The sequence below is a fragment of the Galeopterus variegatus genome, unplaced genomic scaffold, assembly GCF_000696425.1.
Source record: "Galeopterus variegatus unplaced genomic scaffold, G_variegatus-3.0.2 Scaffold1233, whole genome shotgun sequence".
Taxonomy (NCBI): Eukaryota; Metazoa; Chordata; class Mammalia; order Dermoptera; family Cynocephalidae; genus Galeopterus; species Galeopterus variegatus.
The window spans coordinates 255,659-283,507 of NW_007727344.1; the positions used below are offsets into that span (position 1 = coordinate 255,659).

Sequence of the window (27,849 nt, forward strand, 5' to 3'; positions counted from 1 at the left end):
AGACCGGTACAAAGTTACAAAGTTACAGTTAGACACTTAAGAAGAAGTTCTGGTGCTCTTGGGTGACAATAGCTAATAATATTGCATTGTCTATTTCAAGATAGCCAGAAAAGAGGATCTTGTACGTTTTAGCCACAAATAAATGATCAATGTTTGGGTGATAGATATTCTGATTGGATCATTACACAATATATGTATATATTGAAACACCAAACTGTATTCCATAAGCGTATACAGTGAAAAAAAATTAAAATAATAAAAATAAAACAAAACAAAAAAACTCACATTTTGAAAAACAACCAGTTTCAGGCTTTAGAACATCCTTTGTTAGTGAGTTGAACTTTCTAATAAAGTATGAAGAACTGCTTAGCTGCACCAGTCACCGTTACACCGTCAATATGAAAGCTAAGGTAGGAGGTACAGAAGGAAGTTCGGAGGAGGAGGAGGAGGTGGATTAGAAGCATTAGCTTAGAAGAAGTGGGATACAATTAAGCTCTTGAAACAAAATTTATGGACGGACTAAACTTTTTACTAAATACAGGTCCTACATAGATGTGTATTATGTGTATATGTGTTACAAATATACGTTTTGGGTTTTCATGTTGATCACAAATTCTTCCTTAAACGAATGGGGATAGGGTGAAAAAGATGGAAACCTAACACTTTTTGGAATGGCCCTGAGGTTATTTTTTCATTCTACATCCCAAATTTTGGTTTGTTTAAAAGCAGAATTCCTTTCAATGTTCATTCTACAGGTGATGCTAATAGTTAGTTTTTATATTGCAGTTGTCTTTTAACATGGAAGAAGAAGAGTTCTTTGGAGAAAAAACATTCCAGCATTACTGTGCAGAATTCATTAAACATTCAGAACAGATAGGCGATGGATGGGAATGGAGAACGTCAAAGGTCAGAACAGAAATTCTTATTTCCTATTTCAATGTAGGGTTTTTTTTTTGCCATGTAAAACCTCAGTAGTTGGAACTAAGGTATGATAGTTATTTTGATTTGGTGGCTTAAGGCTTAAATTGAAGGATATTTAAAAACAGATGTCCATTTTATTACTTCAACTCTATATATTCATTATAATTAGCTAATAAAGAATTGTCTAGTAAAGTCCTTAGGTGACCTGCTTTAATTTAATAGATAAGAATGCTTAGCATATTAATTGTCTGAATGTAAACAAGGTGCTTCTGTGGTGCTTCGAAACATTTATTTACACTATTAATTTTCTTAGGAAACTACTTTTGTCCAGAGGGTGAAAAGATAATCCTGAAACCAAACCATAGTCGAACAATCACAAATTCTGAAATATGAAGGACTATATTAATTGGGAATTTTTTAATAATGTAAACTCATTTCAAAACATTTTTTCTTTTGTTTCTATTCAGTAATAATAATGTAAAAGGTCTATGTACTTATTTATTTCCACATATACAATTAGTAAAGTTTTCCGCCAAAAGCTTTTTAAAAGTTCCTTGAAATCCCTTTCTTAGAGAATAAGTAAGTTTTCTTTACTTGACAACTTATCTGATTCCTGAGAAAGGATGAACCCTGATTCTCTACTGGTTGGTACTGTTTCCTATGTGCATTCTGAGAAACTTGAACAGTTTTGAGCTGATTCCTATGATTCAAAACTGGGCCAGGGAAATGCAAATCTTGATCAGATCAAGAGTATTTGCACAGGAGAGAAGGATGATTTCCTCTTGGATCATATGCCAGCTAAGCTTTGACAGAGTGGCTCATAGATGGTTCAGAGGTACAGGGTCAATCTCTTGTGGTAGGTTCCAGCCTCATTGTCTTAGTCATTGGACAGTCTATAAGCCCTTAGGGAATCTCCTAGTACAGGGTAATGTGACCTGCTTAGCACCTTTTATTAATTTTGTTCCTGGGTATTTCTAATTTTATTTGCTATTGTGTTTGAATTTTCACGTATCTTCTCTATTGCTGATGTATACAAGAACTGTTAATTTTTGTGTATTAATTTTTTAACCATGCTGTCACCTTACTGAATCCTCCTATTAGTGTTCATAGTCTTTTAGTAGTTTCTCTTGGGTCTTCTAGGTAGAGTGAGGTTATTTGCAAAGGAAGAGGGTTTTTTTTTGTTGTTGCTTCTTTATGATATTTCTATTATTTTATGCATTGACTAGAAAAATGTTAAATAGTAGTGAAAACGGATCTCCTTGTCTTGAGCCTGATTTTAATATTAATGCTTCTGATATGTAGTGATTAAAGAAAATGTTGATTGTTTATTCATTGAATAAGTATAGGTTTTTGACCCCTTTTGCCCTGTAATGATTTATATGGTTATTCCTTAGGAACTTTGCCTTTTTACCAGGTTTATTAAAAAATAAATTTTCTTTTATCTCAAGCTGGAAGCAGACTGATAAAATTACTGTTAACCATTTCAGTAGCCTAGAAGAATGAGAGAGGGGAAGGTTAGGGAGAGAAGCTGGGACTGTGTATGTGTTTGTGTTTGTGTGTGGGGGGAGCAGGCAGGGGCTGGGGAGGATCTTCAGGAGGGAAATTATACCTGTCAGGGGTTTCTTCACTGAATTTGTAAACTAGTGCCTCAAGATCCAGTTTTCAGGATTTTCTTTTATTATTGGTCTGACCTCTGATTCAGAAACAGGTATGGCTGAGTCTAGCTTCTTTTTTTTTTTTTTTTTTCCTTTTTGTCTTTTTTTACTGACCGGTAACGGGATCGCAACCCTCAGCGTCACGCCCGTACCGGGGACCGGCAACGGGATCGCAACCCTCGGTGTTGCGCCCGCACCGCGCTCAGCCAGTGAGCGGGAACCGGTCTCCACATGGGATCCGAACCCTCGGTGGGAGCGCCGGCCGGCCCAAGTCTAGCTTCTTGTTTGCTTCTGCTGGCTGCTGAGTTATGAAGTTCCCTATCCTTTGGAGTGAGAGCTACACCTCTCATTAGGGATGATTCTCTTTCATTTAGAGGTGAGCCATAGACAATATCAAAACAGAAATATTGTTCAGAGAAAATCCCTATAGCCTTAGGGAAGAACTGCAAACTCAAATGTCTCTGGAGACCAGGATGGTAATGTAAATGGGTCAAGCTGCCAGGGGTCAAACAATAAGCAGACTGAGTCCTGTGGTCTGTAGCTGACCATGGTGCTTGGCCTGTTGCCAGGTTGGAAACATGGGCCCAAGTGTTACCAGATCTTTTGATATTTCAAGAAAGGTAAAAAAAATTCTTATTTGGGTGAGAAATCTCTAAATTTTTAGATGCTGGCAACTAATTCAAAGAGATATTTTTCAGACATGGTGAGGACCAAACCAAACATGTCAGTGTGGGCTATGAGTAGCCAGTTTATAACTTCTGGGATTGAGTGCCTGCATTTTATGACTGTAGTAATCTTGTTTTTGTTGCTTATAACAGAATACCTGAAACAGTGTAATTTATAAAGAAATGAAATTTATTTCTTACAGTTTTGGAGGCTGGGAAGTCCAAAGTCCGGGGAACACATCTGGTGAGGCCCTTCTTCTTGGTGGGACTCTCTACAGTGTCCCGTGGTGACCAGGGTATCACACAGCAAGAATGTCCTGAGCAAGAGAGCCAACCTGCTCACTCTCTACTTTTAAAGCTATCAGAACCGTGCCCATTACTCCATTAGTAGGTCAATCCATTGACCAGGGCACAGTCCTCATAATCTAATCATCTATTAAAGGCCCCACCTTTCAAATACCAGAATTGGATTTCCCACCCTCTCAACATTGTTACAGTGGAAGTTAAGTTTCCAATACATGAACTTTTCGGGACATGTTTAACACATATCACTGTGGTTTCTCATCCAGCCCTGCCTCAGTGCATGCTGTTGATTTGAATTTGTGAAAGGAACTCCAGATCCCTGTGTTCGGAATTTTGGCATGTTAGAGTTTTTGGCACTTAATTTCTGCAATCCTGTACCACAAATCCTGAAGGGAATTGTGAATCAGTCACTTGATTATATCCTTCAAATCTTCCATCTGTATTATATCTCAGTCTTTTTCTGGGACTGTTTGGGGACAACACTCATACTATTGTTTTACTTTTCAGTAATTTAAAGGAAAAAGCACTGGTAACAGTTCTCAAACTGGTATCAGTTCAAGTCAAATGTTGAGTAGCACTACTCTAGATTAAAAGAAATTCAAGAGACATACCCTAATGTAATATGTGAACTCTATTTGGATCCTGAATCAAACAAATAACTGTAAAAGGACCACTTTTGAGACAATTGGGGATATTTGATTATGGGCTAATATGTAAAATTATGCCAACGAATTTAGGAAAAGAAAACAAAACCAAACAAGCAAACAAAGATCAGGGATGGATGAAGCAAATGTGGCAAAATTTTCATATCTATGCAATATGGGTAATGTGTATATGGGTTTGATTTTTCTACTATTCTCTCTACTTTTTTGTACACTACATGTATGCTTCTTTTTCTTCTCTCTTACTACAATTTACTCTTATTCCCTAAACCTTATTCATAATTATAAATGGTTTTAGTCTTATCTCGGATTCAGCAGACCCTTTTTGGGATTTGTGCAACATTAAAACTTCAAACCAACTTGTCTTCTAGAATTTTTATTTTGTTTTGTTTTTGTGTTTTAGTTTGGAATCTCAGTTCATAGGTTATTGATAAAATAATTTCCCAGAGGCTTTCAACTTCCTTCTCTCACTTATGTATAGCAGAAACAGGAAAAGAGAACATTCAGATACTGAAAACAAAATATCCTACATTCTTGAGATTAGATTTTATACAATTAATATTAGATCAACTAGATCATTTTGTATGTTATTCTTAAAGAAGAATTAAAGAGTCTCTCCTCTCTTTAATCCTCTGTCTCTTCAGTTAAAACTACTTGATTATATTTTGAAATATACATGGCAACATAGCAGAAATATTTTGATTACCTACACCCATTACAGCTAAAGAACTGCTTATTGAAAGGGCTTGTTTCTTAATTTAAATAAAGTAAAATTTTAAATTTCATTTTATTCTGAATATAAATTTAAACTGATTTTATGATTCTTTTCTTCCAGTAGTCTTTCTGTCTGGTTAATTAACATTGCTTTCCTTAAAACTCTTCACCATTAGGCTAATTATATCAAACTCATATTTTAAAAATATATTCTAAAATATCTCCATATTCTACTTTATTTCATCTTTCAACACTGTTTGAATACAAAGCCCACCAGGGCCTTTCTCATCATTTCTGCTGCCCTGCTGAATTTCATACTTAATTTATTTGCAAAGCTATCTTTATTTTTAAATCATTATTTAAAAAAATTTCAACTATATAAAAATAAGAGTAGTATAATGAATTCCCGTGTACCCATTACCTAGTTCCCACAATTGTCAGCTTACAGCTAAATAGTGTTTTAAAAGCATCTGTGACATATATTAAATGATGTAATATATCTCAATTTAATTAACTTAGCTTTCTTTATTTTACCCCATGTCTTAAAATTACGGGTTCTTCAAGTACACTCTCTAAATTTATCATTATGTATTAAAATTAATGAACTCAAGAAAAGACTGTAGAGACATGAAATATTATTTTTACATTTATTTACTTATTTATTTTTAAAATTGTGGCAAAATACACATAACATAAAATTTACAATCGTAATCATTTTTAAGTGTACAGTTCAGTTGTGTTAAATACATTCACATTGTTGTTGTCTAACCAAGCTCCAGAATTCCTTCTGGCCCCTGGCAACCACCCTTCTACTTTCCATATCTGTGAATTTGAATACTAATAAGTATGTCATGTACGTAGACTTATACAGTATTTGTCTTTTAATGACTGGCTTATTTCATTTAGCATCATGTCCTCAAGTTTCATCCATTATTTCTACAATTATTTTTTATTTCTACAAATTTTGATTTAGGATTTTATGAAGTAGAGAGCTAAGAAGAGAATTTGGAGTGAATTTCTGTTCGATGATGACTTCTTGAATTCCATAGCCTCTTTCTGTCAAGAAGTTGAATTACTTTTATTTCTGAAGCACAACACTATTAGAGAGTATTGAAAATGCTTTCCAAGTATATTTGACAAGACTAGTTCTTCACCATGGCTCACATTTGCTGATAGTGTATAAACCCAACTGGATATTTCTATCAGAAACATAATCAAATTAAAGAGTAAATAATGGAATTATTATTATTTTTTTTAGCTGCTGGCCGGTATAGGAATCCAAACCCTTGACCTTGGTATTACAACATTGTGCTGTAACCAACTGACTAACTGGACAGATCTCTAGAATTTATATAAATACAGTAACTTTACTTTGCCTAACTATTCACTTTTGTGTTATTTATACATTATTTTACATTGAACTGTTAGGAGTAATTATTTTTACTTCAAAGGTGAAACAGTAAGTATTCACTTAAAATTTCAATCTCTATGTACACAATACACTTAGATTTTTTTCGAAAATTTAGTGACAATTTTAAAGTTCACTGAAAGAAATGGACATTTCCCATGGGTGTCTTAGGAATAAAGTTGCTTTATATGAGTAACAAATAAATACACTTGTTGGTCTGAAATACTTAATTTTTGCTTAACTTTTATTCTTCTTCCAGTTTATCGATTTTTGTATATCCACTCATTAATAATCCTTTTTAGGGGTGTTGTGAGCATGTTACTGGTATTGGTTTTAGTACAATGCTATATTTGTTTAAATCATCTACTGTGAGTTAATGAAATATTATTTCTGGCTCCAAACATCACTAGATAAAGATTAAATATATTGCATTTATATCATCTCTTGATGAGATTAAAGTAGATTTTTTTTTACTTTATCCTTGGAGATTAAGAGAAAAATATACTTGGAGCAGTATGCTATGTTTTTGTAATAAACATAGAATCCTAGTCAGTTACACTAGATTTTTTTCATTCATAATTTATTGAGTGTTATGATACGATTTGTCACATAAGCGTATGCAAATCTTAAGCAATCATTTGAAGAAGAATAGGTTGTTTCACTTGTCAGCACCACGCTCAGCCAGTGAGCGAACCGGCCATCCCTATATAGGATCCGAACCCGCAGTCTTGGTGTTATCAGCACCACACTCTACCGAGTGAGCCACGGGCCGGCCCGGTTGTATCACTTGTGAATTAAATACCTTTGAACATCATTTTTAAAGATTATCAAAAGAATATCTGAGAAAGGAAAGATATAATACTTAGCAAATTTATAAATTAAAATTTAAATAATAACAGTAATTGTTCAAGTTTAACAAATAAGAGGATGTGCTTGGTTAACAGTGATGTTTTGGTTCACTGGGCATGCTGGCAGGCTGTATTTCAAAAAGCCTTGTAGAAAGTTATCTTTACAATGGTGAGTTTATCAAGCCCAGGATCTGACCCTCAGGTTTTCTGGTTCGGATGGAATGGAATGGAGCTGTCTTCCAAAGAGAGACCCATTAAACAGTGTCAAAGGACTGATATGCATACATTTGTGTGTGTGTGTGTGTGTGTGTGTATGTATATATATATATATGAATTGATATATAAATATTATATGAGTATATCTTATTTATAAATGTTTATATATCTCTATATATGATTGGATATATATATATATATATATATCAGAATCAAACTTATTAAGTTATAATAAGTAGAATTGTCAAATGAACTGGAATCCTCCTCTCAGCATGATGGTTCATTGTTGTTTTGTATGTGACTAAATCAGAATTGTGTGGATGAAGAACGAGTACAAATTCTCATGCATAGTTTCATGAATGAAATATTTAGTGGCATAATCTAAAAATGGCATCATACATTTTGCTATGCAATAGGTGTGGTCTTACCATTGAGACCAGATTGTTTAAAGTGTGTAGGGTTAAAGTTCTCTCTCTTGAACAATGTAGTGGACACTGCCAGTGTTTGCTTCACTGATCTAATTTGTTTTTTTTCAAGTATTAATGATTCATCAGTCTGTCTTCTGGTTGCCACTGGGTTCCAGTTAAATCTTGCAGGCTAGGGAGCAATTTTCTCTTTTAAGGTAATTTGCCTATCTGCTCTATTCTTTCATTAGTTAATTTCATGCTTGAACTTGGAAAATGCTTTCTTATATTTCTTACTCCCAAGGTCTTGGAGAGTGTTTCCAAGTACAGACAGCATTCTGATCATGAATATTTGTAAGGCTGAGCGCGGTGTGGGTGACACCGCACCAAGGGTTGCGATCCCCTTACCGGTCACGAAAAAAGACAAAAAAAAAAAAAAAGGAGGGGGAAAAAATCACCAATTATTCCACCACAGTAATACAATTGTGGTTATTTTTGTTAATTTCCTTCATATGTAGGCTTTTATCTTAGGTATCTGTATTCTTAATTAGATAAAAAGGTCTTGCTGTATTTCCCAATTGGTATTTTAGATGTTGTCTATTTAAATTTATAACTTTTGAGTGAAATTATATATCTACAATATTGTCTTTCCTTTTAGGAACATGATAGGTGTTCACTTTTTAAAGACTTCAGTGAAGTTTGAAATTTTTTTCTATAGGCTTTTTTTTTTTTTTTTTAAAAAAAAAGATGACCGGTAAGGGGATCTCAACCCTTGGCTTGGTGTTGTCAGCACCACGCTCAGCCAGTGAGCAAAACGGCCGTCCTCTATAGGCTTTTTTTTTTTTTTTAAAAAAAAAGATGACCGGTAAGGGGATCTCAACCCTTGGCTTGGTGTTGTCAGCACCACGCTCAGCCAGTGAGCAAAACGGCCGTCCTCTATAGGCTTTTTTAATTTCTTTAAGTTGATACAGGATAGGATAGGATAGCTATAGATCGAGCTTTATTGAAAGAGGGTAAAATTTTCCTCCATTTTACGATTTAGCAGGTTATTGCTGATATGTAGGGAAGATACTGATTTTGCTAGGTATATTTTGTAACTGATTACCTTATTGAACTGACACTTTTACTAGTTCTAGTAGTTTTAAATATAATTCTTTGGTCCTCTGACATAATGAAAATATGGTTTCTTTTCTAATATTTATGGCTTCATTTTGGTCATACTGTATTAGTTATAACTTCCAGAACAAATTGTAGCAGCAATCACATGTATTCTTGTTTTATAGCATTCTTTTTACACTCACAATACTCCTGTAAGTATATAGGGCAGCCTTATTTTCTCCATTTTGCATAAAGACAATTTAAATAAATGAATAAACTTAACAGTTGACTTGTCCAAGTTTGAGCTAAAATGGGAACAAGATCCCAGGAGTTTGGACAACTACAGTCTCGTATTTTCATATGCTACTTGTCTTTTTCTAATTAGCCAACCGTTAGTGAGGGCTTTTTTTTTTTTTTACCTCTCTTCTCGTTTTCTGTTTGTTTTTGGTGCTGACCAGGGATCCGAACTTGTGACCTTGGTGTTACAAGGCTGTGCTCTAGCCAACTGAGCTAACCGGCCAGCCTCTACTTGTCTTTTTCTAAATAATAAATTTTACACAAAGTCTAATTATGTAAGCGGTCTCATGGATTAGAGTTCGATAAGCCTCAAACTCAACATGATCAAAACTGAGCTCATCATTTTTCACCCTCCATATCAGATGCTCTTCCTGAATTCTTTGTTTTAGTAAATGGCTCTACCTTCCTTCTAGCTCAGGCCGTGAACCTGAAGGCTTTTACTTTCCTATGTCTCCACAATACCTATACCTAATAGGTTATTACATCAGTTTATTTCACCTTTAAAAATCTCTTTTGTTGACATACCTCTGCATCTCTGCCCTCCTTGCCCATTGCCACTGTATTGTTCAGGCTGTTATGATTTCTGGTCTTTGTCTTGAAGCTTGCCCTCTACCAACCTGCCTTCCATGCTGCCAAAGTGATCTTATAAAATGCAACTCCAATCCATTACTCTCTGGTTAGAATCATTTAGTGATTCTCCATTATTTCAGGATATAGTTTAGGCTCTTTAGCTAAGAACACAAAACTCTTGCCTTAAAAAGACATACTCTTTTGAGTCTGGCTTCTTTTCTTTCAACGTTATATTTATTCATGGCTTAGCCACCAGTCAACAATTGGTCAGAGGTTATGCTCAGCTTGAGCCAGTAGGGCTTCTACTCTTCCTGATGGATCTGTGTGTGAGTTGGGGAGTACATTAAAAGTTCAGTCAGTGTCCAAGTCTGCCCTGCCTTGTAGTTTCTCCCTTGTCCTCTGTGCTATGCACAGCCTCCTCTTTAGCCAGAATGTGTGGACAGCTCAGGTCCCCTTGTTACCCCTATGCATGTGGGTGGAAGGCAGCCAGGGTCCTGTGCAGAGTTTCTTGAGCCCCTCTGTGGATCTCTCATTTCCAGGAGCTCCTATTACTTTCCTCGTTAGGTTGCTGGTCAGTTGTTTGTCCCAACTGGAATGGCTACCTCAGGCTTGCTACTGAGATTGCTACTTGTACTGGTGCTGCTGCTGGATCGCATATTTCCACCTTCAGCTTTAGATCAGTTAAACCACTATGGCAGTGAAGCTGCTGGTTTCACAGCCTGCAGTCCTGGTAGAACTACCACCACTGACCACCTGGGAGGGATGGGAGCTGCCCCAGGGAGGAATGTCACAGACTCCCACTGTTCTTGCCTGAATTTCAACAGTTTTTCATGAATAAGTGCTTCTTAATGTGTTATTTACCTTTGGTTGGTTTCCAGACCCCTGAAATGCTTGTTTTTAACAATTTTGTCCAGTTTCATAGTTGTTTCTTGGGGAAGAGGATTTGAAGTCTTGCCCCCTGAGGCTACATAATGATTTTAGTGTACATTTTCTAAAAATCAGTTCATTTGGACAACTTTTCATATATTTATGAGTTACTTGGTAACTTGTTTTGTTATTTGTGTGGTTAAGTCTTTTTGCCCATAATCACTACATACTTTTTGAGATTAGATTTAAGTATCATCTGTTTCACATAGGCAATCTTAACCTCCCAGTTTGGCTTAGGTGCTCCTTCACTGCATTTCCATATACCTGGTATTCAATTGTATATGGTGGTTATCTATATACTTGCCCAATTCCCCACAGTAGTCTGAGAGCTCCTTGACAGCAGGGACTGTGTGTTTGTTTCCATGTCCTCATTGCTATATTCTTGGTGCTTAGCATAGTGATCACTCTATATGCTTTTGTTTTATTGAATTAAAATCATATAAACAGCCAGGAGTTTAGCCAAAGTTTTTGTTTGTATAAATACATTCTATTGTGATTAATTTCATTGTATAATATATTATTTGAAATAAGTGGGCCATTGACTGGTTTTTAAAAAGGCTACTGGTTTTAGAAGACTTTTCATTAAATAGTAAAATTCTTTTTTAGTGGAATGAGCCATTGGCTACAATATTATTATGTAGTGTCATTAGTGGCATCTAGGCTACTAAATTCATTGGTAAATTATTTTATCTTTTAGCATCACTTGACAGGATTGATCATTCTTTCCTCCTTGACATGGTTTCTTTATGTGGTATCCTTTCTGTCTTGGTTTACCTGCTATATTGTCCCTCATTCCCTTCCAGTCTCCTGGCTGCTTTTTTTTTTTTTTTTCCCTTTTTCCCCACAGTCTTGTAATATTAGTGCCCAGGTGCAATCCTGTGTCTTATTCTCATCTCTAACTATTCTCATGACCCTGGAGCTCTCCTCATTTAAATTCCTTCTAAATGACAATTACTTCCAAATGTATATACCCTGCCCAGGCTTCTCTCTTGAATTCCAGATTCATAAAGCCTACTTCTTGACATTTCTGCTTGGATGACTCCACTTAGATCCCAAAGTCAACATGTCCAAAATTAAGCTCCTCATCTCTACTCCCAAACTTGATCACCTACCACCACCCCAACCAGCCTTTTCCTCTTAATCGATGGCAACTCCATCTTTCTAGTTGCTCAAGCTACTGGAATTATCCCTAACTTCTCTTTTTCTCTCACACCCTACATCTGATCCATTAGGAAATCCTGTTATCTCTCCTTCATAATATCCAGAATCAGACTGTTCTCTCATCTCCCCGCTACCACTCTGATGCAAACACCATCAACTCTTACTAGGATTACCTTCCTAGTGATCTGCCTGTTTCTACTTTTGCCTTCCTATGGCATAACCCTTTTAAAATATGAGTCATATTGTGTTACTTTTCAACTCAAAGTAAAAGCTAAATTGTTTACAATGCCCTATAAACCTTGGGGTCTGCTTTCTTTCCCACCCTTCTTGCTCCTCTGACTTCACTTCCTATTTCTCCTCTTATCACAACCGTCCAGCACATAGACCTCCTTGCTTTTCCTCCAACATGCAGTACAAACACTCTTGCCTTGGGGCCTCTGAACTGGCTGGCCCCTCCATGCAGGACACTTTTCTACCAGACATGGCTAATTCCCCTGGGTAGTTTGGGTGGTTACTTACATGTCACCTTCTTAAAGAAGCCTCCCTGACCACCCGATTCAACATTTCAAAACCTCTTGGCTTCCCTACCTGGCAGCCTCACTCCTGGCGCTCCTGATTCCAATTATCTTGCTGTACTTTTTCTCATGCTACTATTCACCTTCTAACATGCTCTGTCATTTACTTATTTATTATGTTTATTGTTTAACGTCTCTCTTTCCTTGCTCAGTCTATGAGGGCAGGGATCTTTGTTTTGCTTGCTGATATGCTCAAACTAGAATGTCACTGGGAATAGAGTTAAGCACACAAATAAATATTTGTTGAATGAATGATGGAATATCTGATTTTCTAGACAGAATTAAAATTCACAATTTGAAGAATTTTATTAGACAAAGTTTTACTTGAAAAATTTTGAGAAATTTAAAAAATGCCAATGTTTCTTTTTTATCTCTTAATTAATGAATTAGGATCCATGAAAACAGCATAACGTTTACATAAAAAGTTAATAAGTATCATTCAAATAACCTCTTCAGGGCACTCTTTTAATAAAACTGGCATTTCTGTAAAACTGGGATTTTTCTATAATGATATGCAGTATAGTAGAATTTAATGCATACTTTAGATTTAAAAATAACCATGTAACAGTGTGTTCAGTGGGACTTTTTATCTTGTTCCAGAATTGCAGCTAAAGCCCCAAGCTGTAGACAAAAGACTCTAAGTAACCAATTTTCTATATTTGGATTGCTATGAATAATCTACTAGCCACTGGGGCCAGAAACCTGCCTGTAGAGACTGCTCCGAGGAACCATTCCTGAAGAAGTAGGATCCCCAACCCCACCTCAATATAAGGATAGGTCTCAGCAGAGGGGGAGTGCAGTGTTCTTAATAAGAACTATTCCTTCCTCTCCCAAAGCCTCCCTTCCTTTTTCAAAGAACCACTTGTAAAGAGTATGAGGTGTGTACAGGTGGGGGTGGTGGGGAGGAGTGGTCATTTCATCGCCTAGTTGGGCATTTGTTTAGCTATGGATTTGCTGATCTGCCCTTTTCTGCCTAAGCAGGGATAAAAGAGGTTGAAAAATAGTGGGGCTAAGGTGGGGGAGGGGGAGAGGTTATTGTCTATTCTGTTTAATATGATCTCTTCAGAGAATAGCTAGGCTTGACTTGTTTTTCTGTTGTCCTGCTCAAGAAGGCTGACAGCCAGGTAATGGTACCACAGCAGTGGTGGGGGGAATGGTGACTGCCTAGATGAGGTAAATGTGCCAGGGGGTGGTCTCCCTGCAGGAGCCTCTGAAAAACCCATGCTCTTACCCCATGAGGGAGCTAGCAGCTGCATGTCTGCCACATGGAGGGATATTGACACCCAGTCAGTGTGAGCCAGAGAAGCAACAGCAAACAAGGAGAGGACTGTGACTGTGTCCAGTTAAGCCAGGGGATGACCCTCCTTCCTCCTTCCAGTTCTCAAGCCATAGGCTCCTAGAAGAGGTAGTGAAGGGAAGGAGGTTTTTCTGAGCAAGACCATGCTTCATTTCTCCATTTCAAGCTGCTGAGGGTGTGTATTTAACTACAGGGAAAAAAGAGCTTCAAATTTATTTTGAGAGTGAAGTCTTCAAAGTTATGAAAATAATAATAGGATTAAGTCTTTATTATCTGAAGGATAGAGTTCTAACAACTGGAAGCATCTAAACAGTTGTGAACTAGGACCAAGTTGTTGTTTAAGGATCCTTAATATATCACTTAGGTATTGCTGCATAATAAACCACTCCAAACTTGGTGACTTATAACAACAATTTATTATTTCTCAGAAGTCTACAAATTGACTGGACAATTTTGCTGATCTACAACGAGCTCTGGTGATGTTTGCAGAGGTGGCTTATGCACGTGTGATCAACTAAGGGTTGGCTGGGGGCTGGCTGGTCTAGGATGGCCTCAGTTGGGATGATTTGGCTTAGTTCTGTGTCCTGGCAGGCTAGCCTGAGCTTGTTGTCACGGTGGTGGTAAGGGTCCAAAGGAAGGAAGTGGAAACAATCACGTTCTTTTTTAGATCTCTGCTTGAGTTTTATATGTGAGCCAAGCTCAGCATCAGTGTGGGAAGGCAATACCAAGGGCATGGATACAGGGAGGTATGAAAAACTGGGGTCATGAATGCAATCAATCTGCCACACTTACTAGTGGGAAAGGAGATTCCGCAAAGGAAAGTTAAGGACACTTATTGGAAAAAATAAAAGCGTTCTATATTTGTACTCTGAGGAGTAGAGACCCCTTTATAAAGAGATTACAATTGATTTGGACTACATAAGATCCTAACACAGATTGTTTCTTTTATATATTCTTTCCAATGTCTGAGTTTAACAAAAATCATTTTTTAATTGATTCTGGTTTTTAAATTTAGGGGTCACACTGAATATGAATACATGAGTATATACTGTACATAATAGTTCAATAGATAACATCTAAATTTGTTGTCCCAAGAGAAAGCTGTAGACATGAAATGTATGGAATTTGGAGCTGGATACCAGAAGAAACAGCAAGGAAACTTGCAAACGGTTGCCTCTGGATGAACTGACTGGAGCATGTGGATGGGGTGAGAAAGGGGCTGCTGATTTTTGCTGTATATAATGCTTTTAGTTTATGTTTACTTTTAAAATTATATGCTATATTACTTTGATTAAAATGATTAATACTTTTTTTAAAAGGAAAGTTCATTTTTAAAACACCATTACTGTGCTGTTAATTACATATGATACCATTTAATTTCATCCCCATGATATCTTTATGAGTCTACATTATTATGTCTACTTTAGATGAGGCATGTAGACTTAAAGAAGTAAATGACTCCATAAATATCTACAATTATCATGAGTCAATTGAGAAAAATAAATTCAAAAGAGAGAAAAAAAGAGAGAGTAGAATAGTAGTTACCAGAGGGACAGAAAGTGTGTTTTGGGCCAGGGGGCGGGGGTGTGTGTGCGGTGGGGTGGCGGGGGAGGGGAGTTGTGCAGAGAAAGGTTGGTAGACTGGTACAAAGTTACAGTTAGATAGGAAGAATCAGTTCTGGTGCTCTAGGGTGACAGTAGCTAATGATATTGTGTGGTATGTTTCAAGATATCCAGAAAAGATCTTCAATGTTACAGCCGCGAAGAAATAATAAACGTTTAGGTGATAGATATGCTAACTGTTCTGAGTGGATCACTAGGCAATATATGCATGTATTGAAACAACCAACTGTATCTCATAAACATGTACAATGAAAAAAAATTAACAAAGAAGTAAATGATTTGTCCAAGATTATATAGTCTTTATGTTAGAGGCAGTGTCAAAAACAGAACCAAGGTGTGTCTGCTTCCAAAGACTATCATCTTAACTCCTAACCTACAGTTTAATATTTGGCTATTCATCCACTGAGTTAGAGGCTGAAGTTTAATCTGTTCCATACCACTATTAAGTAGCCAATAAAATGGAACTGGAAAATATATAAACGAAAAAATATATATTATTAGTGTGTGTGCGTTTGTGTGTGTTTTCCTTCTTCTTCCCCCTCCCCCCACCACTAACACACTTTAGCTGCTTTTTATCAACATCTATTCTTGAAAAGGAAAAATAACAATTGGGCAAATTCTTCTGATGGGAATATGATGAGTATCTAGCATGACTAAATTTGCCCTAAGGAAAAAAAATTTTACTCTTATTTAATACTTTGAGTATTACATTATATATTTAGATTTCAGATATTGGATTATAGTAGCACATATATTTAGATTTTTTAAAAAGTATACTTGTAGTATAAGAAAAGTATTTACAATTGGGAGGTTGATGAAGAAGAACTGATTAATCTGTTTTATGAGTTTTCCAATTTATTAATATCCAGATGTATTATCTTACTTGAGGTGTTAAATTTGATACAAACTTTCATATACTAATTGCCTTTAACAGACACTGTAGACATTTATTGCAGAAGATATTTGTTGTAGATATTCATTGAAAAGACAGATTTAATATATTATTTTAGTACACATGGTGATTTAAAGATTAGAATACGTTTAAGCTGTGTCAGAAATTATAAATAAACTAAAATGAGTAAAATTATCCTTAAATTGCTAGACAAGTCTTCACATTTAATGTTACATTAATGAGTTTTGTACAGAGACTGTTTAGAATAAAATCCTTTTTCATCAGATGTTGCACATATGCTTTCACTGTTTGTTTTTCTTCAAAGTAAAACTTAATGAAACAGCTAATAAAACCCAATTTTGCTCCTGATTCTTGAAAGAAACAAGCCCTTGAAGTGCACCCGCTGTTTATTCTTTTGCACTGGTTTTTGCTACTTTTCAGCATGTAAATTTTCCAGTAATGGAAAACAGTCAAAGCCATAAACCTTTTCTTCCAAGTCTCATAAACCCAGTGTTTATTTCGTATTTGGGGAGCGATTGCACAATGGAGACATGCTTTGCACACATACAGAGAAGTTTGGTCTCAGATCTTCATGTTCACCTCCTGCTGGCTTCACGAGGGTGTAGTGCATGTGCATTTAAATGGATCTTTATTATGTAAATAACCAAGAACCAGAATAGGGGTTTTAAACCTCTCATTTTTTAAAATGAGAGGTTTCAAAGTAAAAGGCATCTGTATGAGACTCCGACCCTGTTACTCTCATAAACTTGAAAGTGTGTTAGATTGGTGAGTGGTTTATGAAAAAGGATCACCTTCTATGGATTAGAAATATATAGATGGCAGATGTGTATGTACCCCAAGTGGCTCTTTCACTAACCATGGTGTATACCATTCTTGTCTTCCAGCTTCTTTCTGGAGAGGATTGTTTGACTCTGGTGACAAGATGGGGGTAGATATTTGAGATGAGATGAGACGCTATATTCTTTTTTTTTCTAAAAGATGACCGGTAAGGGGATCTTAACCCTTGACTTGGTGTTGTCAGCACCGCACTCTACCAAGTGAGCCACGGGCCGGCCCCGAGACGCTATATTTTAAGGCAGCTTTAGGACCAATGTGTGGTCCTAGATTAGTATCATTGCTAATAGATAAGTACAGAAATTGAAAATGAGTGATTAGAAACATTTAAGCAATATAACAGAATAATTTTACGTCTGTCGAATTAAAAGAATTGGGGCTTGTCTTTGTATATTTTGGATTTTTTATTCATTTTTTTTCTAGTAATTCATTTTTAGTGTTTTTCACAAAAGTATGTCTGTGACAGATTGGAAATAAAAATCCTGATCTTTCACCACAGATGGTTTGAAAAGCATTTGGTTTAGGATAAGATTTTCAAATGTTGATTTATGTCCCTTTGCCCCATAACATAACATTAGGTATTAAACTTTGAATAAAGAGAAAAGAGCATCATTTATAATTCTAGTATCTTAAGAAAACAGCTTGATGACACTGAATGATTAATAAGCTAAGGACTGGATAGTAGAACTGAAGTAGACATATTCTGTTTCCTGTTAAGGGCAGGTCCGTATGCTCTAGTGACCACTAAGTGGGAGCTGGTGTTGACAATCCTCATAAGAAAATTAGGAAGTATACGCAGGATTTGTGCCCAAATGAAGGTGAGCTATTGCCAAATTGAGATTTTTAAATCAGGGCAGGGTTTCAGGTGGAGGAAAAGGGAAGAAGAGAGAAGACTGAGTTATGTACTTTGTGGTACTTTTGAAGGATAATGTAAGATAGGAACTTTGGACCACGATGGGACATTATGTGGGCCTTGACAACAAAGGGGAGGTAGAAATGGGAGAGCATCAGTGACAAGTTTCATTTACTTCTCAGTTTTACCTAGGATATCTTATTGCTACTAAAAATCACGAGGCGTGCCTCTTTGGTATGTATTTTATTCATTGCTGATACCAGGAGAAGCAATCAGAATATAAAGCTGAGAGTAATGTGTTATATAACCTTGGGTCATAAAAATGTTCATAAGTCATAGAAATAGAGGTTTAGAGTTAGAAGGTCATATAATTCACCTTGTTCCAGATATTGCTTCTATTAAGGCTGCTTATGATGCATTAGCTTTTTTGTAGCCACTCTATGGGTTCTGCTTACGAGGGGTGTGCTGGAAGGGAAATGTCCTTGATTATAGCATTCAAGAAGCAGAGGTCCCAAGTCCTGGTTGAGCTAGGATGAGATTTACTCAGAAGATTGTCCAAGAATATGCTGAGTACAGGAAAGATAAGAGCCTGATCAGGGAGAATGCTGAAAGTTGGGAGCTTCCTCATTGCTTTGTCATGTCACATTGCTGGGCCATGAACAGGCTGCACATGGGCTCAATATACTGATGGTCATAATTCATTAACAGTGTTTTGTGCAACCATTCAGAAACTTACAGTAGTTGAAATTATATTTGAACACTATTTGAAGGGCTCTCTATGTAAATTCCCTAAATTCACTATTTTGGACCAAAAAGCTTTAGGTGTTATACCTGTGGCCAGGAAATTTTCTGTAGTAGCCATACCACATAGCATCTACCATGACCGTGGGCTTTGAATCATCCCAAGATGTTTGATTACACACTTGTGGTATACTTGGCATAAGTATTTTTTTATTTTTAAAAATTGTCATAAATATATCTAACTTAAAACTTACTATTTTAAGCATTTAAATTTTAAAAATTGTGATGAAAAACACATGACAAAATTTACCATCTAATTTTTAAGTTTATACAGTTCAGTGACATCAAGTGCATTCACATTGCTGTGCAGCCATCACCACCATCCTTCTCCAGAACTTTTTCATCTCTCCTACTGAAACTCTGTATCCATGATGCAATTACTCCCCATTCTCCTTCCCCCTTAGCCGCTGGCTACCACTGTTCTACTTTCTGTTTCTGTGAATTCCACTATTCTTGTACCTAACGTATGTAGAATCATATAATATTTGTCCTTTTGGGACTGGCTTATTTCACTTTGCATAATGTCCATAAGGTTCATCCAGGTTGTAGCAGGTATCAGAATTTCCTTCCTTTTTAAGGCTGAATAATAGTCTATTATATAAATACATACCACATTTTGTTTATTCATTCATCTATTGATTGACATTTGAGTTACTTTCATCTTTAAATTTTTTTTTTAATGCATATAAAATATTTGGTGTTTTGTTTTGTTTTGTTTTGCATGGCTTGCAGGACAGGGATCTGAATCCCTGACCTTGTTGTTATAATACTGCATTCTAACCAACTGAGCTAAACTGCCAGCCCATAATATTTGTATTTCATTTAAGTTTAGTTTTCTATTATTGTTATTTTACAATGTTACTTACTTAGAACCTGTATGATTATTTTTGTTATTTTTATTACAATTTTCTGATATTAGATATTGCTAAGTAAAACATTAATTTGATTACTTCTTGATTTACTTACTTAGTTTTTGCATTTGGTGTTAACAATTAGCCACAGTAACATTCTTAATAGAATTTCATAATAAATTATTATTTGTTTTTAGAAATTAAAAAATATAAAATTTCATAATAAATTATTGTTTTTAGAAATAAAATGTATAAAAATATAAAAATTATTATTCTAAAAATTGAGTAATAACTGAATAAAATTTAATTTAGCTGATTTATTAAAAGGCTTTCTAGCTTCAGAAAACAAATTTATCAAAATATTTTTAGTCATACATAAGTATATGTGTTTTTTTTGACTATTTTCAAGTTTTAATTTTTGAAGTAAACAAAAATTGATCATTATTTAATTTTGATAAAATTTGTTTATAAAACATTTTAATAAATGCAGAAGATTCGCCATCCCTGAAAATAGATTTCGTGTAGTTGTAAAAGCCTATAGGCGCCATTAGTTGTTTATATTTAAAAGAGATTTAATTTTTACAAATATTGTACTTTTTAATCTAATGTTTTTATTAAAGCTAGAAAGCCATCAGATTCACAAGACAAACACGGTATCATAAAAGCCAAAGTTAGTAGTAGGTAATGAAATGACAATCATTTCAAATTTGGATGTGTGTGCTCAGAAACTTTTTTTTTTTCTTAGCCTAAATGTCTTACTGGCAGCGAAAAATTATGAGATGAAGACAAGGTGCCAAGCAAACTGCAGTGGTACCTCACTACAAAAATTCATCAGGAAAAGATTCTTAACATCTAAAAGTTCTTTAAAAGAAACAAAAAAATCAAAGCTCCTTTTGAGATTGGTTCCAACAATGTTGGATGGAACTAAATAAACCAGTTGCAAGGTCACACCATTAAAAAAACTTAAGCCAAACTGCCTTAGACAAAGATGGGAGCCCTCATTTTACCACCGACTATGAAGATTGTGAGGCCTATAAAACAAAAGAAATGAATGTATCGATGATGTGTCAGATGACATAAAGACAACATTAATCCAGATCATTATTATGAAACAGGTTTCCATTTCAGATTGATGAACCTATGCATGATGTTGGAGGAGGGGGTCTGGGAGGCCTGATACCAGGCCTTAACCCACCCCGTCCTCTTACCAGGTTCGTGACTCTGCTGCAGGAAAGATTTCAAGAGCAGAGTCACGGTAGAAAGTGAGGACAAATTTAATATAACTGATAAGAAATACAGGTTCCACAGAGAGAGGGTAGCATAGCTCCAGAGATTTGGGCATGACCCACAACAAGTTTAATACAAAAGTAAGAAATACACACTTAAAAGTTCAGCATAGAATGCAGGCTGGCTCAAGAGAGTGAGCAGCAGCTTGCTGAAAGTAGTGTGGATACAAAATAAAGCATACACACCTCAGCCAGCAAAGTGTCCAAGTGCCGGTTGACCATAGGAGAGTGAAAAACAACCCTGCCTTCTGCCAGTATTTGGCTTTTATAGTTTCCCTATCTAATGAATATTCAGTTAAGGGAGTGGTTCTCAGTTATGTAACACTAGTCTTGCACATGCTCAGTTGGTCTCTTCTTAGAGCATATTCATTGGTCAAATCCTGTCACGTGCACCAGACATATTAAAGAACATTCTGTGCTCTCTAGCACCTTTAGTGGAAGGTCATTCAGAGGATAAACCCCATTTTACTGAGCATGCCCAGCTACTAGGGTTATATAACCCCTGTCTACTGAGCATGCCCAGCTACTAGGGTTATATAACCCCTGTCTACTGAGCATGCCCAGCCACTGGATTTGCATCAGTCAGCCCCTTGTCTCATTTTCCCTGTGTTGGTGCTGAAAATAGTTCTAACTAGCAGCAGTAACTTTCCTAGGGCCTAGAGGAGGGGCCTGAAACCTCAGGGAAGGGCTTGAAACCCAGAGGCGTGTCTTGTACGAGAAGCCCAGGGAAACTGAGCACCTCCTATCTCACACCTATCAAAAACTGCTAACTTGCAGCACAAGTTGGTATTCCTAAAGAGAAATGCTAGGAAGAATATCAGTTCTCTGTAAGAAGTACTAAAACAAATTACTGGGGATGAAATACTGAAGGTGGTAAATTCATGGTTTGAAACAAAGAAGGTATTATGGAAATATGCTTGAATTTGTATACCGATGGGTGGCTGCAGTGATAGGAACGTAATAGCATCACATCCAGAGCATTGTGAAAACACCAAGTAAGATTCAAGTAATGCAGTGTTTTATTCAGAGAAACTCTGTTGTGTAATAGTTTGCCTGTATATGAGATTCATGGTCTGATATATCTAAATGGAGAATCTCTACTACTTAAGCTACTTCACTCACATCTGTTTTCAGCTTTATGTGAAGAAATGGGATTGAAATACAACTTTCCACTTTTCATACTAAAGTGCAGTAGATGTCGAAGGAAGAAGTTTGTCAAAAGTTTATGAACTTGAGGAATCGGAACTCTTTTGGTAAATGATTCTCACTTTGGAGATTTGTTAATAGGTAGTTGTCTGCTTGAAAAAATAGTTTAATTAGCTGAATGAACGAACCTAATAGAAAATTGCCAGGACTTCATGACACTGTATTCATATACAGTGACAAAGTTTATGGATTTAAGGCAAAAATCTGGTTTTGGAAATGTGAGGTTAAAAATGATTCAATTGTGGTGTTTAGTCTGTGTCATGGTTTGAATAAAGTGAAGAATAATTATTAAGACAAGTGACATATGTGTATACTTAAGGAAAAGCTATATCCTTGGTTTGAAATGTATGAGCATGATTTCAATTGTATTCACAATTTATTCATATTATCATAAGAAATTTTAACATTACATTTGTCAATGAAAGTAGAGGAGGATCTATTTGACTAACTGAATGATGGCACTTTCAAAGTACAATTTAGATTTAAATTATCCAAATTCTGGTTAATGATGAGAAAGTCATTTCTGTCATTTGGAGAGAAGTGATAAATATTCTCTATAGAGACAGAAAGTAGATTAGTGGGTGCCTGGGGCTGGGGGTAGGAATAGGGATTGACTGTAATAATTTCATAATATAAAGAAACTATATTTGAGGTTTTTTCCACAAAGTTTCATATAAAAACCACCAAATCCCCCCCAGTTTGCCCTATTATACTGCTCAAATATGAATTTTTATGTGTATCATGGTGTGAAAAGAGTTAGGAAGCACTGAACTGAATCGTACGACAACCTAGAAGGTTGAGGCAGGAATGTCAACTAGGACAGGTCCCAAATTCAGCAGCTATGAGATTTCAGAGAATGGAGTAAACAGCGAGGACTGGGAGAGGGTAATGTTTCAGAAGATAAACTTACGATCTGGGCAAGTATGATGGGGCAGGGCTTGCTATATCTTGTATCCTACCAATGTGGGGATAAGGGACAAAAATAGTGGGATGGGTAAGTGGCAGGAGGGTGATGAGCTAGACTGAGCTAGACTAAGCCAAATGTTCAGATGGCCTCTGAATTATGTAGACGAATAAAGGCCTGGGAGGAGAAATAGATTATTCTAGCCCTCTATAACACACTCATGGGGACTGATTGAAATAAGTTAACTCTTGAAACCTATTTTTTAAAAAAAACACTCATTAGCAATTACTGTGTACCAGGCTCTACTCTAAATGTTTGGAATGTATTAACTGAGTTTATTTTCACACCGGTTGGTAATAGTACTCATTATTATTCCCATCTTACAGATGAGGAAACTGAGACCACACTTATTGGTGGCAGAGCTGGGATATGAACTCAGGCATTTTGGCCTTAGAGTCTATGTACTTGGCTCTGCTATGCTGCTTCTCAAGTCTGTAGTGACACCAACTACTGATCTTTTTCTGAACATCCCACCTCTGGTCTCAAGGCAGACTATTCATATGGTCTGGGCCTTCTTTTCTGGAGGATATGGCCTACAATGGATGCTACAGGAGGGCCTTCTCGAGGACTATGACTTGGGTGTTGCTGGCCCCACCTCAGTTACTTGTTTGTGGGAAAGCTGAAGAATATAATCTGATCTTAAAATGTTGTCAGAACATTTACTCTGCAGCAGCCTATCATCTATGTAGCTGTGCTTTAGACTGTGGTAGTCACTAAACACATGTGGCTATTCAGATTGGAATTTAAATTAAGTAAAAAAAAATGTTTTTTGGTTCTCTAGTTGTACTAGCCACATTTCACGTGCTTACGTGCTTACCATTTTATATAGCACTGCTATGGTTTGGATGTTTGTCCTCTCCAAAACTCATACTGAAATTTGATTCCCAAAGTGGCAGTGTTGGGAAATGGGGCTTAGTGGGAGGTCATGGGGGTGGATCCCCATCATCCCTCTGGTGTGAGTTTTCCTTCTATTAGTTTCTGAGAGGGCAGGTTGTTAAAAAGAGCCTGGCACCTCCTCTCCCTTTCTCTGGCTTGCCTCCTCTCTTGCCATGTGATCTCCTTGCACATGTGATTTCCTTGTACATACTGGTTCCCCTTCAGTTTTCTGCTGTGAGTGGAAGCAGCCTGAGGCCCTCACCAGATGCAACTGCCCCAGAATCATGAGCCAGATAAACCTCTTTTCCTGATAAATTATCCAGCCTCAGGTATTCTGTTATAACAACACAAATGGAATAAGACAAGCACAAAGAACACTTCCATCATCACAAATGATTTTATTGAACAACAATAGCTTTCTCACTGGTCCACTTCTCCAAGTCTGCTATATCAGAAATGGAGTTCATTTCCTATTGGCTTCTAATTCCTCAGGTTACCTTACTTCATATTGGCCCCACTGGTTCTATCTTTTCTCATATTGCAAAGGATAGTGATACCAGAAAATAATAGATTTTTTTGTGTGTGGCCATTAGTGCTGTTTCATATAAGATTTGCTTTCTTAATACAGTTCAGTAATTCTGTTGATCTTGCTGTCCTTACCTTTTCCTGAAAGTATAATTATTACAAACCAAGTTATAAAAAATTCCTACATAGTGGCCTGTCATACTTGAAAGCATCTATAGTTCTTGTGTCTTAAAATTGTGTAGTACTGTTAAGCAAGAGCTCCTGTATTTGTGTAGTTGGATTTTTTAGCCTAAATTTAGGATTTTATTTTTATTCTTACTATCATCTCGTTTTTACCTGTTGTGACTTTTTAAAATTAATCCTAATTTGATCACCTGACAAATCATTATTTTATTATTATTATAACTAGCTTTGATAAACATACTCTATTAGTCCATTTATGTTGCTTATAACAAAATGCTTGGAACTGGGTAATTTATAAAGAAAATGAAATTTATTGCTTATAGTTTCTGAAGCTGGGAAGTCCAAAGTCCATCTGGTGGTGGCAACAGTGACTCAGGGTCTCACATCGCAAGATAGTGGAAGCAGAGAGAGCAGAGAGAAGAGCAAGACAGACTCTCCTCTTCTTTTAAAGCCCTCAGAACCACACCCATGACCACCATTTTTAATCCATTCACTGCTGCAGCATGGTCCTACAATCCAATCACCTCTTCAAAGCTCCACCTTTTGATTACCACAATAGTAATTGTGGGGAAATCTCCCACTCTCTTAACAGTCACAGTAGGTGCTCAGTTTCTAATACATAAAACTTGGGGAATACAATTCAAGCTTCAGGGAGTTTTGGGGGACTTAATTCAATCCACTACACATACCTTTAAAAAAAGTCACATCAAACTAACCTTTCTTGGGCCGGCCCGTGGCTCACTTGGGAGAGTGCGGTGCTGATAACACCAAGGCCCCGGGTTCGGATCCCATATAGGGATGGCCGGTTCGCTCACTGGCTGAGCGTGGTGCTGACAACACCAAGTCAAGGGTTAAGATCCTCTTACCGGTCATCTTTTTTAAAAAAAACAAAACAAAACAAACAAAAAAAACCTAACCTTTCTTTTTTGAGAGGTTTAGTAGATTGGCAGGATGCTGTAGAAGTAGTGAGTTTGACCTCAACCAAATCATTTACAATGCTTTCAGAGCTGGGCAATCATGTAAGGACTCTGGGAATCATATCAAATGTGGAGAATCTGACAATATTTAATCTGGAGAAAAATAGACTATTTTGGATATTTAAACAGTTGTGTTGAGTGATGAGTGTTGATCAGAAGAAGAATTTATTGTATTGAAGGAAAAGTTACCAAGGTTAGTTATGAAAAATACAATGTGTTGTTAGTATATTCAGAGGAACACACATAAGTTACCATGACCTTGGAGCAACACCAAAGAAGGGACAACTATAGGATATTTTCATTCTTGTGACCACAAAGGTGAAGTGAGCCAAAAAACACAGATTTAACGAAGTAGGGTTAAGTTTTCATTAAAGGCTGTGCCATGCATTCACCACTCCTGGTTGCCCTGGAAACAGGGTTCCCTTGCATGCTAATGACATTATAATGAGGAAAATAACACATGCAAATGCAGTAAATAGTAATTAGAGGCAGAGCCATACATGGAGTAGTGAGCTGCACCTTGGAAAGGTCTGGGAGGAGTTGATGAGGGGTTTGTGCTGAAGACAAAGAAAGAAGTGGTGAAAGAAGGGCGCTGAGTTATGTGTAACAGGGTTAAGTTGGGCCGGCACAGAGCGCACTCTAGCATTTGTGTCCCTCAAATAGCTGTTGTTTCTCCAGCAGAATGTATTGTCAGAAGGTATGCAATTGTACATCCACATCATCTTAATTATTCTACCTGATGGCAATACTGTATGGAAAGAATCTTAGCTGGATTTTGACTTAGGCTTGGAGCAACTATAGCAGCTTGCTGCTGGGAATGCTCTCCCTGCCCAAACAGGGCAGGGCTGGGCCTGCCCAGGCAAGGTAGTGAGACCAGAGTATGTTGCCAAAAGTCTGTCTTCATGAAGAGAGAGAAGACTTAATTCTATGTTACTTTTGATGAGACAAGTAGGACCAATGAGGGACTCATTTGGTTGATATAAGGTGTAACTGACTAATAATACGTGGTGTCATGTCCCTGGAAAGGAGTACAGAGATGGTGAGCGACTGCCTCTCTCAGGTGTGATAAATAGATAGATAGATAGATAGATAGGTAGATAGATAGATAGATAGATAGATGGATTTTTGATTTGCCTGAATTGTTAGACTCAGAGCCTATGAATCTGTGCTTGGTTTTGTGCTCTTCCCTTTATTTCATTTTATTCAGGCTCTTCTTTTCTGTCTTTTCTATTTTCACTGCCATATGTCTGTGTGTTTTTCTTGGAAATGGCTAGAAAATGTAATATTGCCTGCTTCACATTATCCCAATTTTTAGATTGGTCTTTTTGGTGTGAGCTGAACCATACACAGGTCATTGAATAAACATTGCAAAGAATAGCTATTGAGATCTATAACCTCTTACTAGTCTTTTTCCTCTCTACATTAGAAAAAAAAGTTAAAATTTTCACAAGGAAAGCACATATATTTTTGTAAAAATTTGCATTAGTATATTATAAAAAATTCAAATAATATAGAAACATATATGGTAAAATACTTATCTTTTTCAGCTGCCTTTCACACTGTCTGCCAACTTTAGTCCCAAACTTCTACTCAGAAATAAGCAGTGTTAACAGTTTGGGGAGTGAATTTCAAAACCTTTCCCCATGCACTTATATATGTTGTTATTATAGATTATAATATACACTATTAAGACATCATTAATGGCTAACACTGAGTGATGGCTCTGTGCCAGACACTGTTCATACTTTTTGTATATTACTTCATCTAATCCTTACAAAATCCCTTTGAGGGATTTTATACAAGGGGAAAAGAAGGCCAAGGGAAGTTTAGAAACTTGTCCAAAGTGGCATGGCAATTCTATATGCCAGGAAGTCTGTTTTGGATCATTTGTTCTGTCACCACATTGCCTGCTCTGGGGATAACATATACATTTTCTTTTTCCATATATTTTGAATCAATTATTCTATATGATCATTCTTCAAGTAGTTTTTTTCATTTAATATTCTGGAAGTCATTCTATATTTGCAGCTTTCCTCTGCCAGTTTTTTTAAAATTGTTGCATTTTATTCCCTTGTTCAGATGCACCATAATTTAAGCATTCCCCCATTGATGGGCATTTAATTTCTATTACAAATGATACTTTAATAAATATCCATGCAAGACAATTTTTTTTTTTTAAACTTTATTTTTTTATTTTTTTTTCCTTTTTGTCTTTTTTTGTGACCAGCAACGGATCG

The 27,849-nt window shown here is 36.4% G+C and overlaps 1 protein-coding gene across 1 annotated transcript in view; it reads left to right on the forward strand.

The window, feature by feature from the left end:
* Positions 1-791: 791 nt before the first annotated feature.
* ATG10 (autophagy related 10) overlaps positions 792-27,849 on the forward strand; it is a gene marked incomplete at its 3' end in the record, with an annotated part of 163,450 nt that continues 136,392 nt past the window's right edge. Inside the window, exon 1 of the mRNA XM_008575757.1 lies at positions 792-906. Within this exon, the coding sequence (XP_008573979.1) occupies positions 799-906 (108 nt within the window). The remainder of the gene's footprint in view (positions 907-27,849) is intronic.